The following is a 20,197-nucleotide window of genomic DNA, read 5'->3' on the forward strand; positions in this document are numbered from 1 at the left end:
TACTATGCACAATAACCACCCAACCACATGGTCAGTGTGGGAGTACACAGTACTGTATTTCTGACCTCGGTTGGTCAGACACTGCTTTCTTTCTGTGGTCTTAAGGTGGTCAGCAACCGCTGTCGCATCTGTCTGTTTGGTCACAGAGTTTCCATCCTCTGAGTTCTGCAGCTAACTGAATCTGGAGTCCAATGCAGCTAGCCATTTTCCAGTCTGTGGGCAGAGAGGCAGCTTATTTAACGCAATGAAACCTCTGCAGGAGGAAAAAAAGTGCACCGCTGTGAAGAGGCATTTAGGAAATGTCAGGCCACTTGCTCTTTACATCCCATAATGCTGTGCCCGAGGACACATTTCGTGAGAGCAACTGTCCACCCACACGTCGACGCTCTCATCCTGTGACGTCTGCGAGATAAAAGCGTGTCGTGATCTTCCCTCGACTGCTAATCCTCCCAAGAACACACCATTTCTGTACCGCCTTTCAAGTCACAGCAGCAGCATCATAATGTCCCAAGCAGAATCCAGACGTATACATACGGTGTATCTCCATATACGGCTCTGGCTGATCCCATACATTTAGATTAGAATAAAACATCTAGACTAAGCCTAGGCTACATGTTTCTACAGGTTGCTTTAAGAGAAAATAGACCAGAGACAGAACATATACCAAAAACAGATGTGCCACCACTGGTTCCTTTAAGACAAAAACATAACTGACTGTCTAACAGCAGGGGGTGAATCAGTGCACAGTAAACAGAGAGGGGCAGAGTAAAACCACATGCAACCACATCAAGTTCAACCTCAACTCAAGCTGCTATGGGCAACCCAAAAATAAAAAAATTCTCCATGTCGGTTGGGTCCTTTAGGTTGGGTCCTTTACACCAAAACTGTGCTGCACTCCTCCAAACGACACTAATTCATTTGAAATGGGTCACTAGCCAAGGGACTCCAAACACAGCGCCACTCAGTCAACAGTTCATAAAGAACACTTGATGAGAGTTGACGATGAGAAAAATCACTCATCACTTCACAAAACCCTTTTAGTATGATGCCTGATTTAAATTCAGTTTGTGTCCCCGGTCCCAGTATTCAGGAAGCAGGACAGTATCTCTGTATAGAACTGCACAGTGTGTCACATAGCTACACACACATGCAAGCTCTGTTAGAGGCTGGAGCTGACCAAAACATTCCTCTGAAGGAACACACAAGCTAACCACTGTGAGGCACTTAAACAGTCAAATATGAGTTACAAAGAGCCCAAAGAAGGCAAGAAAACTGTCAGGGAGATGCAGGAAGACACCACAGCACAAAGATAAGCATGAAGAGAGAGAGAGAGAGAGACGCTCGATGAGTTTGATGAGAATACTTACAGAGTTGAGAGTTAAAGTTTGCTCCATGTATGGCGCTGTGTGCAGCTTGTGTTTGGCTTGTCTTCAGTGCTGATGCAGCTCCACACGCCCGGTGTGTGGAAACAAGTCCATTCGTCGGCTCACTCCGCGGTGTGTGTGTGTGTGTGTGTGTGCTGCCAGGGAGAGCTCAGCTCAGGCAGAGAGCGGCAGTCCAAGATCCTGACAGCTACTGAGAGTTCAAACACTCCCTCCCCCTGCTCCTACTGTGCCTTGCTTCCTCTCTCTCTCCCTCGCTCACTCCCTACCTACCTCTCTCCCTCCCTCCCTCCCTCCCTCCCTCCCTCCCTCCCTCCCTCCCTCCCTCCCTACCTCCCTCTCTCACTCCCTACCTCCCTCTCTCCCTCCCTCCCTCTCTCACTCCCTACTTACCTCTCACTCCCTACCTCCCTCCCTCTCTCACTCCCTACCTCCCTCCCTCCCTCTCTCACTTTCCCTCTACCCACTCTATCATCCTTCCCTTTCAATTTATTTTTCTCTCCCTCTGTCTTCATTCCTCCTCACAGTTCCTGCTACGCCCACAAAGTGGATCTCTTAGCCTCAGGCAGGCAAACCAAGCTTTGTTAACCAGCCTATGATGTGTGAGGGAACGCAAAACCTTAGACTCACGGATAAGGGAGGGCCATCAACTCTTGGCACACACATAGGTACACAAAATAGCATACACTCACAAGCATTCCTTCACACTATTTGTAATGCATTTATACACATAGACCACAGAAACGCACAGACATTCCAAATACACACACACACACACACTTATCATTCAGTGTGCAAAGCATCTGATTTAAGTCAGAAATTAAAGCCTGAGATTGGGAAGGAATTGGCGAGCGAGGGGGGAGGGGGCCGGCGGGGCTTTGACAAGTGTGCTGAAAAATGAATAGAAGAGAAACAAAGTTCCCAAACAACAAAGCCCCAGTGTGCAGCGAGACGCTCCTATCACGCAATCTCCACACACACACAAAATACATCAACCGCTGATCATCACAGCTCCTCTGCTGAAACCAAATGGCAACCAGGACAAGCGAAACAGACAGAAAACAGCAGATTAGGCTAGCCGACAGGACAGTCTGGCATAACTACATGTCAGAGGCTCTATGAGGTCAAATATAACAGTGTTTACTGATTCCTGACCCCTGTTGCCGCGGCTCTGACGCACACGACTAACCACGAAAAAAGCGACAGAGCCGCCGCATGTGCTTGCAGCTTCCGTAGCATCAAACGGTGAGAGGTTATCCACAAGCAGGGGTCTCACCACAGCGCCGCTGGCAGGGTCTCCCAGGGGCCCACGTTGTCCGCTCATGTAGAGATGTGTGCAGTGACCGGTGGCAGCTTATCACATTTTGGATTCCCACAGCGTGAGAAATGGGCTCAATAACATCCTAGGGAGTCGAGGACAGGACTGAGGAATCAGGAGGGTAGGAAAAGCCCTCAAAACAAAACACCTTCCAATCCCTGTATAATGGGATATTCCAACGTGATGCACGCTCGTAATCTGGAGAGGCTGAGATACGATGACACTTGCTATTTATATGGTGAGGAACAACATAGGGAATCTTACATTGTGGGTGTAAAACTCCTTTGATGTAGCTTGCACAACATGCACCTGTTTGCCATTCCATATATTGTCTTTACAGGATGCCTGCCAAATGGAGGCTCTCACTTTCATTATCAAGAAAGAGCAGATGATGTGTTTCTGTTGCTCTACATTGAGTAATTTAGCAGACTTACAGTAGTGAGTGCATACATATTCATGCTTCCTTTCCGTACTGAGCCTTGAGGAGGTTCTCATTGATCTTTGACTGATGATCATATGAAGCTGTTATAGCGTAGTTAAACTTGACTGAATGCCGTTCTCCGGTGAAACAATGGTGTCTGGTTTAGCAAGGATGGTGACGCTGAGCCCTTGGGGTGATGAGCCCTTGAAGTGGAAACCAGGGGTGGGCGATAGCCATAGATGAGGATCTAATTGCCTTTGGCCACCATTAGAAGAAAACCTCAAACATAGTAATTACCTGGAATGTATACCATGACTTAAAGCTGCATGGGTAAATTGCACTCATTTTGTCATGGTTTCAGGGTGGCTGAAATGATGACTGCACAATGAAAAATGTGCAAATACGCCACTGTTAAGTTCTTACCAGACCACAGACGTGCTTACACAACAACTGTTTTGCAGCAACAAAAAACTCCCAGAGGACCAGCAATTCCTAAGAAACCCTTAAAAGGTCCAATGCAGCTGTTTTAATCTTAATATAAAATAATTTCTGGGAAACAATTATTAACTTATGTTAATTTAAATGGTCAAAAATAAACAAAAATAGCTTCTTAGCAAAGAGCAATTTCTCAAGCAAGAATTTTACTAGGACTGTCTGGGAATGGTCTGTGTGGGGAGGGGAAAACTGAAAACTAGCAAAGAGGTTTGGAACTCTTGCTTATTGGTTAACTAATGTCACAAGGCAGGCCAAAACTTCATCCCACCAAAACATTTCAGCCAGTCATTTCAAACAGCTCTTACACTAAAACGGTATTATCATAATTTTCACAATTTCACAGTATTATTCTGACCTCATAGTGTGGAAATATATATAAAACACATGACAAATCATGTTTTTGACTTCAATGGGCCTTTAATTAGGAACTTCACCATTTCATAATTTAGAAAAGTACAGCTTGAGGAAAATGCTATACTGTAAAGGTGGGATTCCCTTCCGGGACTATGTTAAAATTCCCTTAGCCCCACTCTGCTCTGCAGCCACCCGCTGACCAAAATACTATTTAGCTGGTGGAATACACCCAAGTCTTAATGTTCCAGGAAACACTTGAGGAAATCCTACTACTCTTACTTGCTGTTCCCAATTTGAACGGGGATTCCCATTCAGTCTGTGGCAACCGAAATATAGCCTTTTGTTTTTCTAGGCCAAAACTATTTCTGAGAGAATTACAGTTTGCGTCATAGAGAGGATCAAACAGTAGGATGAGCTACTACCCTGAAAGCCCAATTATAAAATAGACATCAAAATGAGTTATTATTTAATTCAATACGAGCTGACCTTAGCCCATTGTTCATTTTTCTCTCTATAATAGTCCTTTATTCTGTTGGATTAGAGCTATAAGTAGTTCATTACTAGATAGCAGGTTTTCTTTGTGTAGGCCAATAGCAGACCTTTTTTTTAGGATCCTATTATAGGTGTATAATTCAGTTGTTTACATCCAGCATGTGCAGTTAGCAGGCTCTGTAGACAGAGATCATAGCTAATGCTAACATAAAGTATGAAAGCTGTAGCTCGTTTTATTGACCTCACAGACACTTGCAACACGTCAAATGCCCCGTCTCTCTCCATAGCCGTCACAGTAGCTGTTGACCCTGAAGAGGCTGCAAGGCCCTAGTGTACTTGACCCTGAAGAGGCTGCAAGGCCCTAGTATACTTGAAAGAATTTGAGATGGCCTCAACCAATGACATCGCTCTAGCGTTCGAAAATGGTGAAGTGGAGCAAATCTATCTATATATATATAGAGTTCCCGGTTCAGGGTTCACACACTGACTGACAATACCATTATCTTATCTTCACTCCTCTGCAGTACCAGTGACTCAGAAATCCCTAACAAGTAATCTAACAATTCCCCAACAACTACCTAATACACACAAATCTAAATGGGTGAATGAGAATATGTACATATAAGTATATGGATGAGCGATGGCCGAGCAGCATAGGCAAGGTGCAGTAGATGGTAAAATACAGTATATACATGTGATATGAGTAATGTAAGATATGCAATCATTTTTAAAGTGGCATTATTTCAAGTGGCACTGTTTAAAGTGACTAGTGATCCATTTATTAAAGTGTCCAGCGATTGGGTCTCAATGTAGGCAGCAGCATCTCTGAGTTAGTGATTGCTGTTTAGCAGTCTAACGGCCTTGAGATAGAAGCTGTTTTTCAATCTCTCGGTCCCCGCTTTGATGCAACTGTACTGACCTCGCCTTCTGGATGATAGCAGTGTGAACAGGCAGTGGCTCGGGTGGTTGTTGTCCATGATAATCTTTTTGGCCTCCCTGTGACATCGGGTGCTGTAGGTGTCATGGAGGGCAGGTAGTTTGCCCCCGGTGATGAGTTGTGCAGACCGCACCACCCTCTGGAGAGCCTTGCGGTTGAGGGAGGTGCAGTTGCCGCACCAGGCAGTGATACAGCGCGACAGGATGCCCTCGATTGTGCATCTGTAAAAGTTTGTCAGCAGCCTGAAGAAGGCTGTTGCGCCTTCTTCACCACACTGTCTGTGTGGGTGGACCCTTTCAGTTTGTCTGTGATGTGTACGCCCAGGAACTTAAAACTTTTCACCTTCTCCACTGCTGTCCCTTCGATGTGGATAGGGGTGATGCTCCCTCTGCTGTTTCCTGAAGTCCACGATCATCTCCTTTGTTTTGTTGACGTTGATGAGAGGTTGTTTTCCTGACACCACACTCCGAGTGCCCTCACCTCCTGCCTGTAGGCTGTCTCGTCGTTGTTGGTGATCAGGCCCTCTACTGTTGTGTCATCTGCAAACTTGATGATTGAGTTGGAGGCATGCATGGCCACACAGTCGTGGGTGAGCACACACCCTTGTGTGAGGAAAGGGCTGAGCACACACCCTTGTGGGGCCCCAGTGTTGAGGGTCAGCGAAGTGGAGATGTTGTTTCCTACCTTCAACACATGGGGGCGGCCCGTCAGAAAGTCCAGGACCCAGTTGCACAGGGCGGGGTTGAGACCCAGGGCCTCCAGCTTGACGGTGAGCTTGGAGGGTATAATGGTGTTGAATGCTGAGCTGTAGTCAACGAACAGCATTCTTACATAGGTATTATTTTTGTCCAGATGGGATAAGGCAGTGTGCAGTGTGATGGCGATTGCGTCATCTGTGGACCTGTTGGGGCGGTATGCAAACTGAAGTGGGTCTAGGGTGGCCGGTAAGGTGGCGGTGATATGATCCTTGACTAGCTTCTTAACCTGTTAGGGCTAGGGGGCAGTATTGACACGGCTGGATAAAAAACGTACCCGATTTAATCTGGTTACTACTCCTGCCCAGTAACTAGAATATGCATATAATTATTGGCTTTGGATAGAAAACACTCCAAAGTTTCTAAAACTGTTTGAATGGTGTCTGTGAATATAACAGAACTCAAATGGCAGGTCAAAACCTGAGAAGATTCTGTACAGGAAGTACCCTGTCTGACCATTTCTTGGCCTTCTTTGCCATCTCTATCCATTACAAAGGATCTCTGCTATAACGTGACACTTCCTACGGCTGCCATAGGCTCTCAGAAGGCGGCAAAAAGCTGAATCGTGGCTTTGCAGTCTCTGGCTGAAAAAAAGTAGCGCGTTTGGGTAGTGGCTGGTTACAGTACTGTGAGACTCAGGCGCGTGCCCGCGTCGACCGAATGCTTTGTTTTCTTTCCTCTGTTTACCTAAACGGAGATTCCTGGTCGGAATATTATCGCTTTTTTACGAGAAAAATGGCATAAAAATGGATTTTAAACAGCGGTTGACATGCTTCGAAGTACGGTAATGGAATATTTAGACATTTTTTGTCACGAATTGCGCCATGCTCGTAACCCTGATTTACCATTTCGGATAGTGTCTGGAACGCACGAACAAAACGCCGCTATTTGGATATAACGATAGATTATTTTGGACCAAACCAACATTTGTTATTGAAGTAGCAGTCCTGGGGGTGCATTCTGACGAAGACAACCAAGGTAATCAAACTTTTGTAATAGTAAATCTGACTTTGGTCAGGGCTAAACTTGGTGGGTGTCTAAATGGCTAGCCGTGATGGCTGGGCTATCTACTGAGAATATTGCAAAATGTGCTTTCACCGAAAAGCTATTTTAAAATCGGACACCTCGATTGCACAAAGGAGTTCTGTATCTATAATTCTTAAAATAATTGTTATGTTTTTTGTGAACGTTTATCGTGAGTAATTTAGTAAATTGTTAGTAAATTCCCCGGAAGTTTGCGGGGGGTATGCTAGTTCTGAACGTCACATGCTAATGTAAAAAGCTGGTTTTTGATATAAATATGAACTTGATTGAACAAAACATGCATGTATTGTATAACATAATGTCCTAGGTGTGTCATCTGATGAAGATCATCAAAGGTTAGTGCTGCATTTAGCTGTCTTCTGGGTTTTTGTGACATTATATGCTAGCTTGAAAAATTGGTGTCTGATTATTTCTGGCTGGGTACTCTGCTGACATAATCTAATGTTTTGCTTTCGTTGTAAAGCCTTTTTGAAATCGGACAGTGTGGTTAGATTAACGAGAGTCTTGTCTTTAAAATGCTGTAAAATAGTCATATGTTTGAGAAATTGAAGTAATAGCATTTCTAAGGTATTTGAAAATCGCGCCACGGGATTCAACTGGCTGTTGCGTAGGTGGGACGAATTCGTCCCGCCTAGCCCAGAGAGGTTAAAGCACTTCATGATGACATAGGTGAGTACTACGGGGCTGTAGTCATTTAGTTCAGTTATCTTTTCCTTCTTGGGTACAAGAACAATGGTAGCCATCTTGAAGCATGTGGGGACATCAGACTGGAATAGGGAGCGATTGAATATGTCCGTAAACACACCAGCCAGCTGGTCTGCACATGCTCTGAGGACCCGGCTAGGGATGCCATCTGGGCCAGCAGCCTTGCGAGGGTTAACAAGTTTAAATGTTTTACTCACGTCAGCCACGGGGAAGGAGAGGGGGAGAAGCAGTCTTTGTTAGCGAGTCGCAACGGTGGCACTGTATTATCCTCAAAGCGGACAAAGAAGGTGTTTAGTTTGTCTGGAAGCGTGACGGCGGTGTCCGTGACGTGGCTGTTTTTGTTGTCCGTGATTTCCTGTAGACCCTGCCACATACGTCTCGTGTCTGAGCCGTTGAATTGCGACTCCACCTTGTCCCTGTAGCGGCATTTCGCTTGTTTGATTGCCTTGCGGAGGGAATAACTACACTGTTTATATTCAGCCATATAATATTCAGCATATTAAATGCAGTGGATAGCGCTTTCAGTTTTGCGCTACCCTAACCAGAAACCATCCACGGTTTCTGGTTAGGGTAGGTTTTAATAGTAACAGTAGATACAACATCTCCAATGTACTTCTTTATAAACGCACTCACCGAGTCAGCGTATAGGTCAATGTTGTTCTCTGAAGCATGGCTTCCGATTGGTTAGACCAGCAATTAATGTTTGTCGTCACTGGTACATCCTGTTTGAGTTTCTGCCTATAAGACGGAACGAGCAAGATGCCGTCGTGGTCGGATTTGCCGAAGGGAAGGCGGGGGAGGGCTTTGTATGCATCGTGGAAGTTAGAGTAACATTGGTCGAGAGTATTAGCCCTGCGAGTCGTGCAATCAATATGCTGATAGAATTTAGGTAGCCTTGTTCTCATATTTACTTTGTTAAAATCCCCAGCTACAATAAATGCAGTCTCCGGATATATAGTTTCCAGTTTACATAGAGTCCAGTGAAGTTCTTTGAGGGCCGTCTTGGTGTTCGCTTGAGGGGGAATGTACACAGCTGTGACTATAACTGACGAGAATTCTCTTGGTAGGTAAAATGGCCGCCATTTGATTGTAAGGAATTCTAGGTCGGGTGAGCAGAAGGACTTGAGTTCCAGTATGTTGTTATGATTACACCATGAGTCGTTAATCATAAAGCATACACCCCCGCCCTTCCTCTTCCCAGAGAAATGTTTATCTCTGTCGGCGCGATGCATGGAGAAGCCCAGTGGCTGAACCAATTCCGACAACATATCCCGAGAGAGCCATGTTTCCGTGAAACAGAAGGCAACTCTCTGGAAGGCAACCCTTGCACGAATTTCGTCTACCTTGTTGTCTAGAGACTGGACATTGGCGAGTAGTATAATCGGGAGCGGTGAGCGATGTGCACGTCTACGGAGCCTGACCAGAAGGCCGCTCCGTCTGCCCCTTCTGCGGCGACGTTATTTTGGGTTGGCTACTGGGATCAGATCCATTGTCCTGGGAGGTGGTCTGAACAGAGGATCCGTTCCAGGAAAGTCATATTCCTGGTCGTAATGTTGGTAAGTTGACGTTTCTCTTATATCCAATAGTTCTTCCCGGCTGTATGTAATAAAACTTAAGATTTCCTGGGGTAACAATGTAAGAAATAATACATAAAAAAATACTGCATAGTTTCCTAAGAACGCGAAGCGAGGCGACCATCTCTGTCGGCGCCATTTTATATAAGATACAGGTTTATGTTCCAAAGAGACTTGTTGAAAACCCTATTGAACTTAAACAGAGAACCAGATGCCTCAAGTTTTTGACACTACTGTTTAGGGTGTGTGTGTGTGTATGTGTGTGTGTGTGTGTGCATGTGTGCGTGTGTGTATGTGTGATAGCGAGGGGCTGTAGAATCCCTGAGCAATGCTAATAGGGGAGAAATGTGGGAATGTCATTTAGTAGCACTGCTCGTTAGCAAGGCCATACCAACAGGGCCCATGCCTCAGGCTGCTCGTTAACAAGGCCAAACCAACAGGGCCCATGCCTCGAGCCCACACAAAGACCACTTTGTGAGCCACCCTCGCCGCAATTGTGGCACCAAATATGAGAGTTGAAGGCAAACAGAAATGAAAGGTTCAAAAAGAGTGGAAACTGGAGCAGAACGGGGGAGGGATGTTCGGCTGAATGTCCAAATTAGTCAAGCTGACCAACTCCTCTGCATATAAGCGAGCAGCATGCCCTCAAAATGCAGTTCCCATAAAAGATGGGTACACAGCGTTACAGGGCCATTTTACAATGTTACAATAAGCCAGAACAGAGTTTTATTGAATTAAGTTGATTGAACACCAGATATTTTACTCTAATAAAAAAAAAATCAAATTCCAGAAACACAAATGGGGTTAATACCAGGCAAACCGAGTAGGATGGTGCTAGGTTTTAAATTATATGACAGCAGTTATAAATACTGTACTGGACATGGGGCCTACCTCCAGGTCGTCCAGTGATCGTGCCAGACTGAGCCTCTTGGAGTGTCCAAAGGAGCGACGGCCAGAGGAGCGGCCGGCGCCAATGCCCCAGAACTTGGAGCCCTGTCATGGGGAGAAGAGAGAACATTAACCTTTTACTGCAGTGGGCTAAATCAAGGTCACACTGAGTATTTCTTAGTAGTCTTTAAACAAATCTACTTTGAAACCAAAGTACACACCTCACACACATGGTTATGGGCTTAAAAAAAATAAGACACATGTACCATGCAGATATAGAGTTGAAATGTATTCGATTTTGATACTTCATATACATCACAGAAGACTGAAATATAACAAAACTGTTCGACATTGTTTTTTAAATGTTGATTAATTATGAAAAATATGAATAACATTCCACCCATGAGGCCACAAGGTCATTTGACTGCAGGAAAGGGATAATGACTGTCTGCCAAAACATCACACTACTACATGGACCACTGATCCAATCATGGTTTCTGTCATACTTAGCTATGGGTCATGAGCCTACATAACACCATCATAAACATGACATAATACCTTTAACATGATGTAAGCATTAGGGATTAGTAAAGTAAACTTGTCAATGGTGATCATCCCTTTGTCTGGAATACACTTCCATACAAAATAGGCATATCCCTATACACTGTACAAGCTTGTAGTTTTGGAGAGATTTGAGAGTGATAAGGGACTATCTCACTGGGCAATTAAACCAAGATGATGTAAACCAACCAAGATGATGACAGATGTTCTTCCTGCCATGACCTTCAGGCCATATGGCGTGTCCTTAAATAAACAGGGGTCCTGACACACAACTCCCTTCCTGCCCGACAACATAACTGTGATTGGCCAACAGATTGTACAAAAATAACGGATTGGCCACAAACACACACACACACACACGGCCCATTAGGCTCAGTTCTGCACAATGTTGACGATTTCACAGACACCAGTTGGGCTGAGGTAGTGAAAAAATTGTTTTTCACCTACTTTACCTCAAAAGCCTCCATCAAACTCAACTCCTCCCCTTTCATCTGCACCTTAATCTCACCGTTTCACTGCTACACTAAAGGAGCATGAGAAACACATTTCGCCAGCAGCCCTGCTATTATAATGATGGGTGAAAGCCCAGCCTAATGTCTGAGCTGGAATAAAGAATTGCCGGTAATTACCATGGTATCACATGGGCTCTATCCTGTAATTTGCCTTAGCTTCCTGTGCAAAACTTCTTTTCAGAACAGAGGACATTTCAGACAGACACATTATTCATCCAGTGTATGCACACAGGATAATAACTTTTGCTTGGATAAACAGCGAGAGACAAACACAACGATAAACAGCGTAATATTTTCCCCTATCATCTGACTCGGGTAATCTGCTCTCTGTACTGGAAAGAAGAAGAGCGGAAATAAAAAATGCATCAGATGGTTGAGGAGGATTCTCTCAATTTGTGCAAAGATTCTATTTTGCCAAATGCCTGATTTTCCATGGAACACATCCATCTTTATCTACTGTACTCATGCATGCAATAGCGTAGCCACAGGAGAAACATAATATTAAAGGTTAACTTTCTGTATTGGCTTTTCAAAGTACTTTAATATGTTTTGAGGATTTTTCCAAAAGTTTAGAATGCACCTTTACTTCTGTGTCAACAGGAAACATATTGAGTATACAGTATACAGGTAACTGCCAAAATAAAGGAAACACCATCATAAAGTGTCTTAATAGGGCGTTAGGCCTTGTGATGCGTGGGTCAGCTGTTTGTTCACCCGCCCGCAACTGCTAATAACCCATCCGCAACCGGCCTTCTACACAGTATGTGATAAAGTGAAACTTTGAGGACCACACCTAACCCTAGCCCGCAAATAGAAAATGGATAGCAGAACGATTTTTTGACAGGGCTTTTTTGATAGGCCTAGGTTTCTGCTTATATTTTCAGACATTTTGGTAGGCTGTTTGTTAGTAATTAGATACATGCAGCTTCTCTTCTGTCAATACTCGTTGCCCTAGAAGACTAAACAAACCTTTGCTCACCAGAATGTCATAAAACAATAGAATGAATGCTTAAATCTAGTTGACATCGGTAAAGTTTGTTTTTGCTTTCATCTCTGCTTCTCTCAAGCAGCAAATACGTTTAGGGACCGCAGAGAATATGCAATAACGAAGAATGTTGTGCAAAATGTTCAAATGACATCAGTTTGACCGGTTTTGAGGAAAATTAGAAGCTGTTAAAAACGACACAACATGTTTTTGATAAGATTTCAGTTCGGCTTGAATGCATATTTTATGTGGTTGAAAGACAATCAGCTTTTATGATGCTGATAAAGACAGCACTTTGAATGCGCCATTAGGGACCGTCTGTAATTATGTCATGATGCTAAAATAAATAAATAATATTTCTACACTTCTGTTCCCGAGTCAAAACGTACATTTGGTGTATAATTTTACTGCAAGCAATGCTTAATTCTGCAGCGGTTAACACTATATTAAGCTATGTGAGAGGTTATAGACCTACAGTCAGTGTCCAGAGTTCAGATGGGTTAAATGAAATTCTAGCCTATCTGAACAGTACAGTTCCCTTGACGTGACATTTTGAAGTCCCCATCTTGCGACTGTCGAATTTTTATAGCGCCTCACAATCATCACACATAACACTGCTATCATCCTCTTTTACCAAATCTTTCCCAAACATTAGACTACTGTTCTGGCCCTCCCTTCTATTTATTTTCAACTCTCTATTTCAAAGCCGTTCTCTTACTGAATTAAACACCGACATTGTCCTTTTTGTCTCAGTGGATCGACATTAACTTAACAAGTAAAAAAATAATTTGACAAATGGCATGTATTTGGCCCTAAAGCTTAGGCTACACACTAACGTCAAATAAAAAGAACGAAAGGAAAAACCTCAATCTAGCATATAGACATGAATTGCACAAGAATTTGTGAATTTAATGCATTGTTTTCTCTTTATTCTACCCATTTATGGATTTTAATGCATCTCTTTATTCACAATATTCCATGACCCTTAACCCGCCCACCCCGCACATATAACCGCAGGGACTGCGGGTTATGAGTCAACCCGCGCATCACTAGTTGCTTCCAAAATAAATGTAATACTTTTAGTGTTTTGTCGATGGTGGTGGAAAACACTCTCAGGCACCGCCTCAGAATCTCCCATAAGTGTTCAATTGGGTTGAGATCTGGTGACTAAGATAGCCATTGTATATGGTTTACATCGTTTTTATGTGTCACGTCCTGACCAGTGAAAAGGGTCATTTGCCATAGTAGAATGGTCAGGGCGTGGCAGGGGGGGTTGTTTTGTGTGTTTTGGGTTTTTTTGTTTCTAGGGGAATTTGTTCTAGTTTTCTATTTCTATGTTTCGTTTTCCATGTTTGGCCGAGTATGGTTTCCAATCAGAGGCAGGTGTCTTTCGTTGTCTCTGATTGGAAGCCATACTTAGGCAGCCTGTTTTCCTTTGGGTTTTGTGGGTGGTTGCTTTCTGTTTAGTATGTTAGGATACCTGACAGAACTGTTTGGCTGTCGTTTGTTTTTCTTTGTGAAGTGCTTTCATTAAAAGTAAAAGATGAGCACTATACACGCTGCATCTTGGTCTAATCCTTTCGACGCCTGTGACAGAATCACCCACCACAAGAAGACCAAGCAGCGAGGGAGGAAGAGCGGGACCGAACACTATGGCTCAGGGTCATGGACCTGGGAGGAGATCCTAGATGGGGCAGGACCGTGGACAAGGCCGGGAGAGTATCGCCACCGCCGGAGGAGATAGAGGCAGCGAGGGCGGAACGGCGATACTGGGAGGAACGGCAAAAGGAGGCTGAGAGGCAGGGGGGCATACGGGTAGTTTGGCTAGGTCAGGGGGAGCCCTGACCTAACTTCCCGGGCGTATAGGAGAGAGCCGTGGAGAAAACCGGAGCCAGTTCAGGAGTCAAGTGCGGAGTTCAACGCAAGATTCCGGAGAGTGGTACTGGCGGAAAGGGCACTGCGGAGCGGGCGTGCAGAGGGGCGAGAAATGCATTATGGTGTGATGCGCACTCTCGCCCATCCGCACGCACAGTCCGGTGCGGTCAGTACGGGCTCCGCAGCGTTGCCATGCGAGAGTTGGCCGGCAGCCAGGAAGAAGTGCGCCGGCTCAACGCATCTGGTCTCCAGTGCGTCTCCTCGGCCCAGTTTATCCTGCGCCTGCTCTACGCACGGCAGCCCTCATTCCCCAGCACAGCCCAGTTCGCCCTGTGCCAGCGCTCCGCCCGTGCCGGGCTACAGTGACCAGTGCTTAATGAAGTGCTTTCATTAAAAGTAAAAGATGAGTACTATACACGCTGCGCCTTGGTCTAATCCTTTCGACGCCTTTGACATCATGCTTATCAAACCATTCAGTGACCACTCGTACCATGTGGATGGGGGCATTGTCACCCTATGGGAGCATCGCCATGGTAGCCAAAAATCAACAAGACAAAGGAGCTGATCGTGGACTACAGGAAACGGAGGTCCGCATGCCCTCATTCACATCGACGGGGCTGTAATGGAGCGGGTCGAGAGCTTCAAGTTGCTCTGTGTCCACATCACTAAGGATCTATCATGGTCCACACACACCAACACAGTCGTGAAGAGGGCATGGCAACGCCTTTCCCCCCTCAGGAGGCTTTGAAAAGATTTGGCATGGGCCCTCAGATCCTCAAAAAGTTCTACAGCTGCACCATTGAGAGGATCTTGACTGGCTGCATCACCGCTTGTTATGGCAACTGTTTGGCATCCGACCGCAAGGCGCTACAGAGGGTAGTGCGTACGACCCAGTACATCACTGGGGCCGAGCTCCCTGCCATCCAGGACCTCTATACCAGGCGGTGTCAGAGGAAGGCCCTAAAAAATGTCAAAGACTCCAGCCACCCTAGTCATAGACTGTTCTCTCTGCTACAGAACGGCAAGCGGTACCGATACACCAAGACTGGAACCAACAGGACATTGAACAGCTTCTACCCCCCAGCCATAAGACTCAAAAATGGTTAAATAGTTAGCCAAAAATGTACCCGGACTATCTGCATTGACCCTTTTTACGCAAACTTTTTTTGACTCATCACATACGCTGCTGCTACTGTTTATTATCCATCCTGTTGCCTAGTCACTTTATTCCTAGTTATACTGTATGTACATACAGTGCCTTCAGGAAGTATTCATACCATTTGACTTTTTCCACATTTTGTTGTGTTATAGCCTGAATTGAAAATGGATTAAACAGAGATTTTTGGGGGTCACACAATACCCCATATAATGTCAAAGTGTAATTATGTTTTTCAATTTTTGTTTTACAAATTAATAAAAAATGAAAAGCTGAAATGTCTTGAGTCAATAAGTATTCAATCCCTTTGTTATGGCAAGCATAAATAAGTTCAGGAGTAACATGTTTTTTAAATGACTACTCCATCTCTGTACCCCACACATACAATTATCAGTCAAGGAGTGAATTTCAAACACAGATTCAACCACAAAGACCTGGGAGATTTTCCAATGCCTCACAAACAAAAGCACCTAATGGTAGATGGGTAAGAAGAAGAAAAAAGCAGACAATGAATAACCCTTTGAGCATGGTGAAGTTATTAATTATACATTGGGCAGTGTATCAATACACCCAGTCACTACAAAGTCACAGGCATCCTTCCTAACTCAGTTGCCGGAGAGGAAGGAACCCGTTTAGGGATTTCATCACGAGGCCAATGGTGACTTTAAAACAGTTACAGAGTTTAATAGCTGTGATAGATGGCATGGATCAACATTGTAGTTACCACACAATACTAACATAACTGACAGAATGAAAAGAAGGAAGCCTGCACAGAATAAAAATATTCCAAAACATGCATCCTGTTTGCAACAAGGCACTAAAGTAATACTGCAAAAAATGTGGCAAAGCAATTAAGTCACTTTTTGTCCTGAATACAAAATGTTATGTTTGGGGCAAATCCAATAAAACACATTACTGATTACCACTCTCTCCACTCAAGCATAGTGATGGCTGCATCATGTTATGGGTATGATTGTAATCGTTAAGGACTGGGAAGTTCTTCCAGGATAAAAAACTTAACAGAATGGAGTTTAGCACAGGCAAAATCCTAGAGGAAAACCTGGGTCAATCTGCTTTCCACCAGACACTGGGAGATTAATTCACCTTTCAGCAGGACAATAACCTAAAACACAAGGCCAAATCTACACTAGAGTTGCTTACCAAGAAGACAACATCAATCAAATCAAAGTTGGTCACATACACATATTTAGCAGATGTTATTGCATGGTATAGCGAAATGCTTGTTCCTGAATGGCCAAATTAAAGTTTTGACTTAAATCTGCTTCAAAATCTATGGCAAGACCTGAAAATTATCTTGCCATAGACAGAGCTTGACAGAGCTTGGAGAATTTTGAAAAGAATAATGGGCAAATGTTGCACAATCCAGGTGTGGAAAGCTCTTATAGACTTACCCAGAAAGACAGGGGTAATCACTGACAAAGATGCTTCTACAAAGTATTGACTCTGGTGTGAATACTTATGCAAACAAGATATTTCTGTATTTCATTTTCAATAAATTTACAAAAAAAAATCTAAAAACATGTTTTCACTTTGTCATTATGGGGTATTGTGTGTAAATGGGTGAGAAACAAAGTCTGTAACACAACTAAATGTGGAATAAGTCAAGGGGTATGAATACTTTATGAAGGCACTGGATCTACCTCAATTACCTCATACCCCTGCACATCAACTTGGTACTAGTACCCCATATATTGTCACAGAAGTTGTCATGTAGAGAAGAGGACCAAGGCGCAGCGGGATTGTGGACACTCATGTTTATTCAAGGAAACATGTAAAGCATCCACTTGAACAAAAAAAACAATAAACAGTACTTACAATGGTAACAGTGTGGCAGGCTCAAACCAACGCAGTGCACACAAACACCACCCCACCCCAAGAAAACACACACACCTATATAGGACTTCCAATCAAAGGCAACTCAACACACCTGCCTTCAATTGGAAGTCCCAATCACCCACACAACATTTAACAAACAAACCACCTGCCACATCCTGACCAAGACTAACACAACACACCCTCTGCTGGTCAGGACGTGACAGTACCCCCCCTTCAAGGTGCAGACCCCGGGATGCACCTAAAAAAAGAAAAACACAAGAAAATCCCCAATACCCCAACAAACAATAACCCCTAACAAATAAGGGAGGGAAGGGAGGGTGGCTGCCGTCAACGACGGCCCTGTGCTACATCCTGGAGGTGGCTCAGGTGCAGGCCGTTCCGGGCAGTCGGGCCACTCAGGCAGCTCGGGGCAGTCTGGCCACTCCGGCAGTTCGGGGCAGTCTGGCCACTCCGGCAGTTCGGGGCAGTCTGGCCACTCTGGCGACTGTTGACTGGCGGGCAGCTCTGACGACTGTTGACTGGCGGGCAGCTCTGACGACTGTTGACTGGCGGGCAGCTCTGACGACTGTTGACTGGCGGGCAGCTCTGACGACTGTTGACTGGCGGGCAGCTCTGACGACTGTTGACTGGCGGGCAGCTCTGGTGACTGTTGACTGGCGGGCAGCTCTGGTGACTGTTGACTGGCACTCCAGTCTTGCCCCGTCAACCAGCCCTTGTGCCCCCCCCTAAAAAATTCTTGGGGGTGCCTCTCGGTCTCCCTTACCCGTTGTGTCTCCCAGTCCTTGCCAAACTTCTTCCGCTGCTTGGTCCTTTATGGGTGGGGAATTCTGTCATAGAAGTTGTCATGTAGAGAAGAGGACCAAGGCGCAGCGGGATTGTGGACACTCATGTTTATTCAAGGAAACATGTAAAGCATCCACTTGAACAAAAAAAACAATAAACAGTACTTACAATGGTAACAGTGTGGCAGGCTCAAACCAACGCAGTGCACACAAACAACCATCCACAACCCCAAAGAAAAACACACACACCTATATAGGACTTCCAATCAAAGGCAACTCAACACACCTGCCTTCAATTGGAAGTCCCAATCACCCACACAACATTTAACAAACACAAACCACCTGCCACATCCTGACCAAGACTAACACAATACACCCTCTGCTGGTCAGGACGTGACATATATATTGTCACATCCTGACCATAGAGAGCTCGTATTTTTCTATGGTAGAGTGGTCAGGGCGTGACTGGGGGGTTTTGTGTAGTTTAATTTTTCTATGTTATGTTCTAGTTTCTTTTTTCTATGTTGGGGTTTTCGTATGATTCCCAATTAGAGGCAGCTGGTCATCGTTGTCTCTAATTGGGGATCATATTTAAGTAGTTGTTTTTCCCACTTGGTTTTGTGGGAGATTATTTTGAGTTATAGTTTATAGTTTATTGTATGTCTTGCATAGTTTCATATAAATAAAGATGTGGAGCGATACCCAAGCTACGCCTTGGTCTCCTTCCTACGAAAGCCAAGTCCCATCCAAACGTGACAGAATCTCCTACCACCAAAGGACCAAGCAGCGTGGCCAGGAGTGGACATGGGAAGAGATCCTGGATGGCAAGGGACCCTGGACGCAGATTGGGGAGTATCGCCGTCCAAGGGAGGAGATAGAGGCAGCAAAAGAGGAACGGCGACGCTACGAGGAATTAGCACGGCAACAACGGAAACCCGAGAGGCAGCTCCCCCCAAAACATTTTTTTGGGGGGGGGCACACGGAGGGGTCGGCGGAGCCGAGGTGTGAACCAGAGCCAGTCAGGGAGTCGAGTGTGGAACTCGACGAAAGATTCAGGAGAGAAGTGTTGGCGTTGAGAGCGCTGCAGAGCGGGTGTGCTTACCGTGGGGAGCGTGTGACCAGTCAGGCACCGTGTTATGCGGTGATGCGCACTGGAGATACAGTGCGCATTCATAGCCTGTGCCTGCGCCCCGCATTTGCCAGGCTAAAGTGAGCATTCAGCCAGGATGGGTTGTGCCGGCTCAGCGCTCCTGGTCTCCAGTGCGCCTCCACGGTCCAGTATATCCTGCACTGGTTCTACGCACCAGGTCTCCAGTGCGCCTCCACAGCCCAGTACATCCTGTGCCTCCTCCTCGCACTCGCCTTGAAGTGCGTGTCACCAGTCTGGTGCCACCTGTCCCGGCTCCACGCACTAGGCCTCCAGTGCGCCTGCTCAGTCCGGTGCGTCCTGTGCCTGCTCTCCGCAACCGCCCTAAGGTGCGTGTTACCAGTCTGGCGCCACCTGTGCAGCCCCACGCATCAGGCCTCCAGTGCGCCTTCCCGTTCCAGAGCTTCTGGCGACAGTTTCCAGTCCAGAGCTTCCGGCGACTGTTCCCAGTCCAGAGCTTCTGGCGACAGTTCCCAGTCCAGAGCTTCCGGCGACTGACAGAGATTGACAGAGTCGAAAGCCTTGGCCAGGTCAATGAATACGGCAGCACAGTATTGTTTCTTATCGATGGTGGTTATGATATCGTTAAGGACCTTGAGTGTGGCTGAGGTGCACCCATCACCAGCTCTGAAACCAGATTGCATAGTGGAGAAGGTGCGGTGGGATTCGAAATGGTCGGTAATCTGTTTGTTGACTTGGCTTTCGAAGACCTTAGAAAGGCAGGGTAGGATAGATATAGGTCTGTAGCAGTTTGGGTCAAGAGTGTCCCCCCTTTGAAGAGGGGATGACCGCTGCTGCTTTCCAATCTTTGGGAATCTCAGACGACACGAAAGAGAGGTTGAACAGGCTAGTAATAGGGGTTGCAACAATTTCGGCAGATAATTTTAGAAAGAAAGGGTCCAGATTGTCTAGCCCGGCTGATTTGTAGGGGTCCAGATTTTGCAGCTCTTTCAGAAC

General features: G+C 45.4%; 1 protein-coding gene across 2 annotated transcripts in view; it reads right to left on the reverse strand.

The window, feature by feature from the left end:
• The window catches only part of LOC106608656 (regulator of G-protein signaling 12), an 80,462-nt gene that overhangs the window by 56,134 nt on the left and 4,131 nt on the right, over positions 1 to 20,197 (reverse strand). For both annotated transcript variants that reach the window (XM_014206742.3, XM_014206743.3), the window contains exon 3: positions 10,369 to 10,470. In XM_014206742.3, coding sequence (XP_014062217.3) covers positions 10,369 to 10,470 — 102 coding nt within the window. The remainder of the gene's footprint in view (positions 1 to 10,368; positions 10,471 to 20,197) is intronic.

The sequence above is a fragment of the Salmo salar genome, chromosome 07 (genome assembly GCF_965601325.2).
Source record: "Salmo salar chromosome 07, fSalSal1, whole genome shotgun sequence".
NCBI lineage: Eukaryota > Metazoa > Chordata > Actinopteri > Salmoniformes > Salmonidae > Salmo > Salmo salar.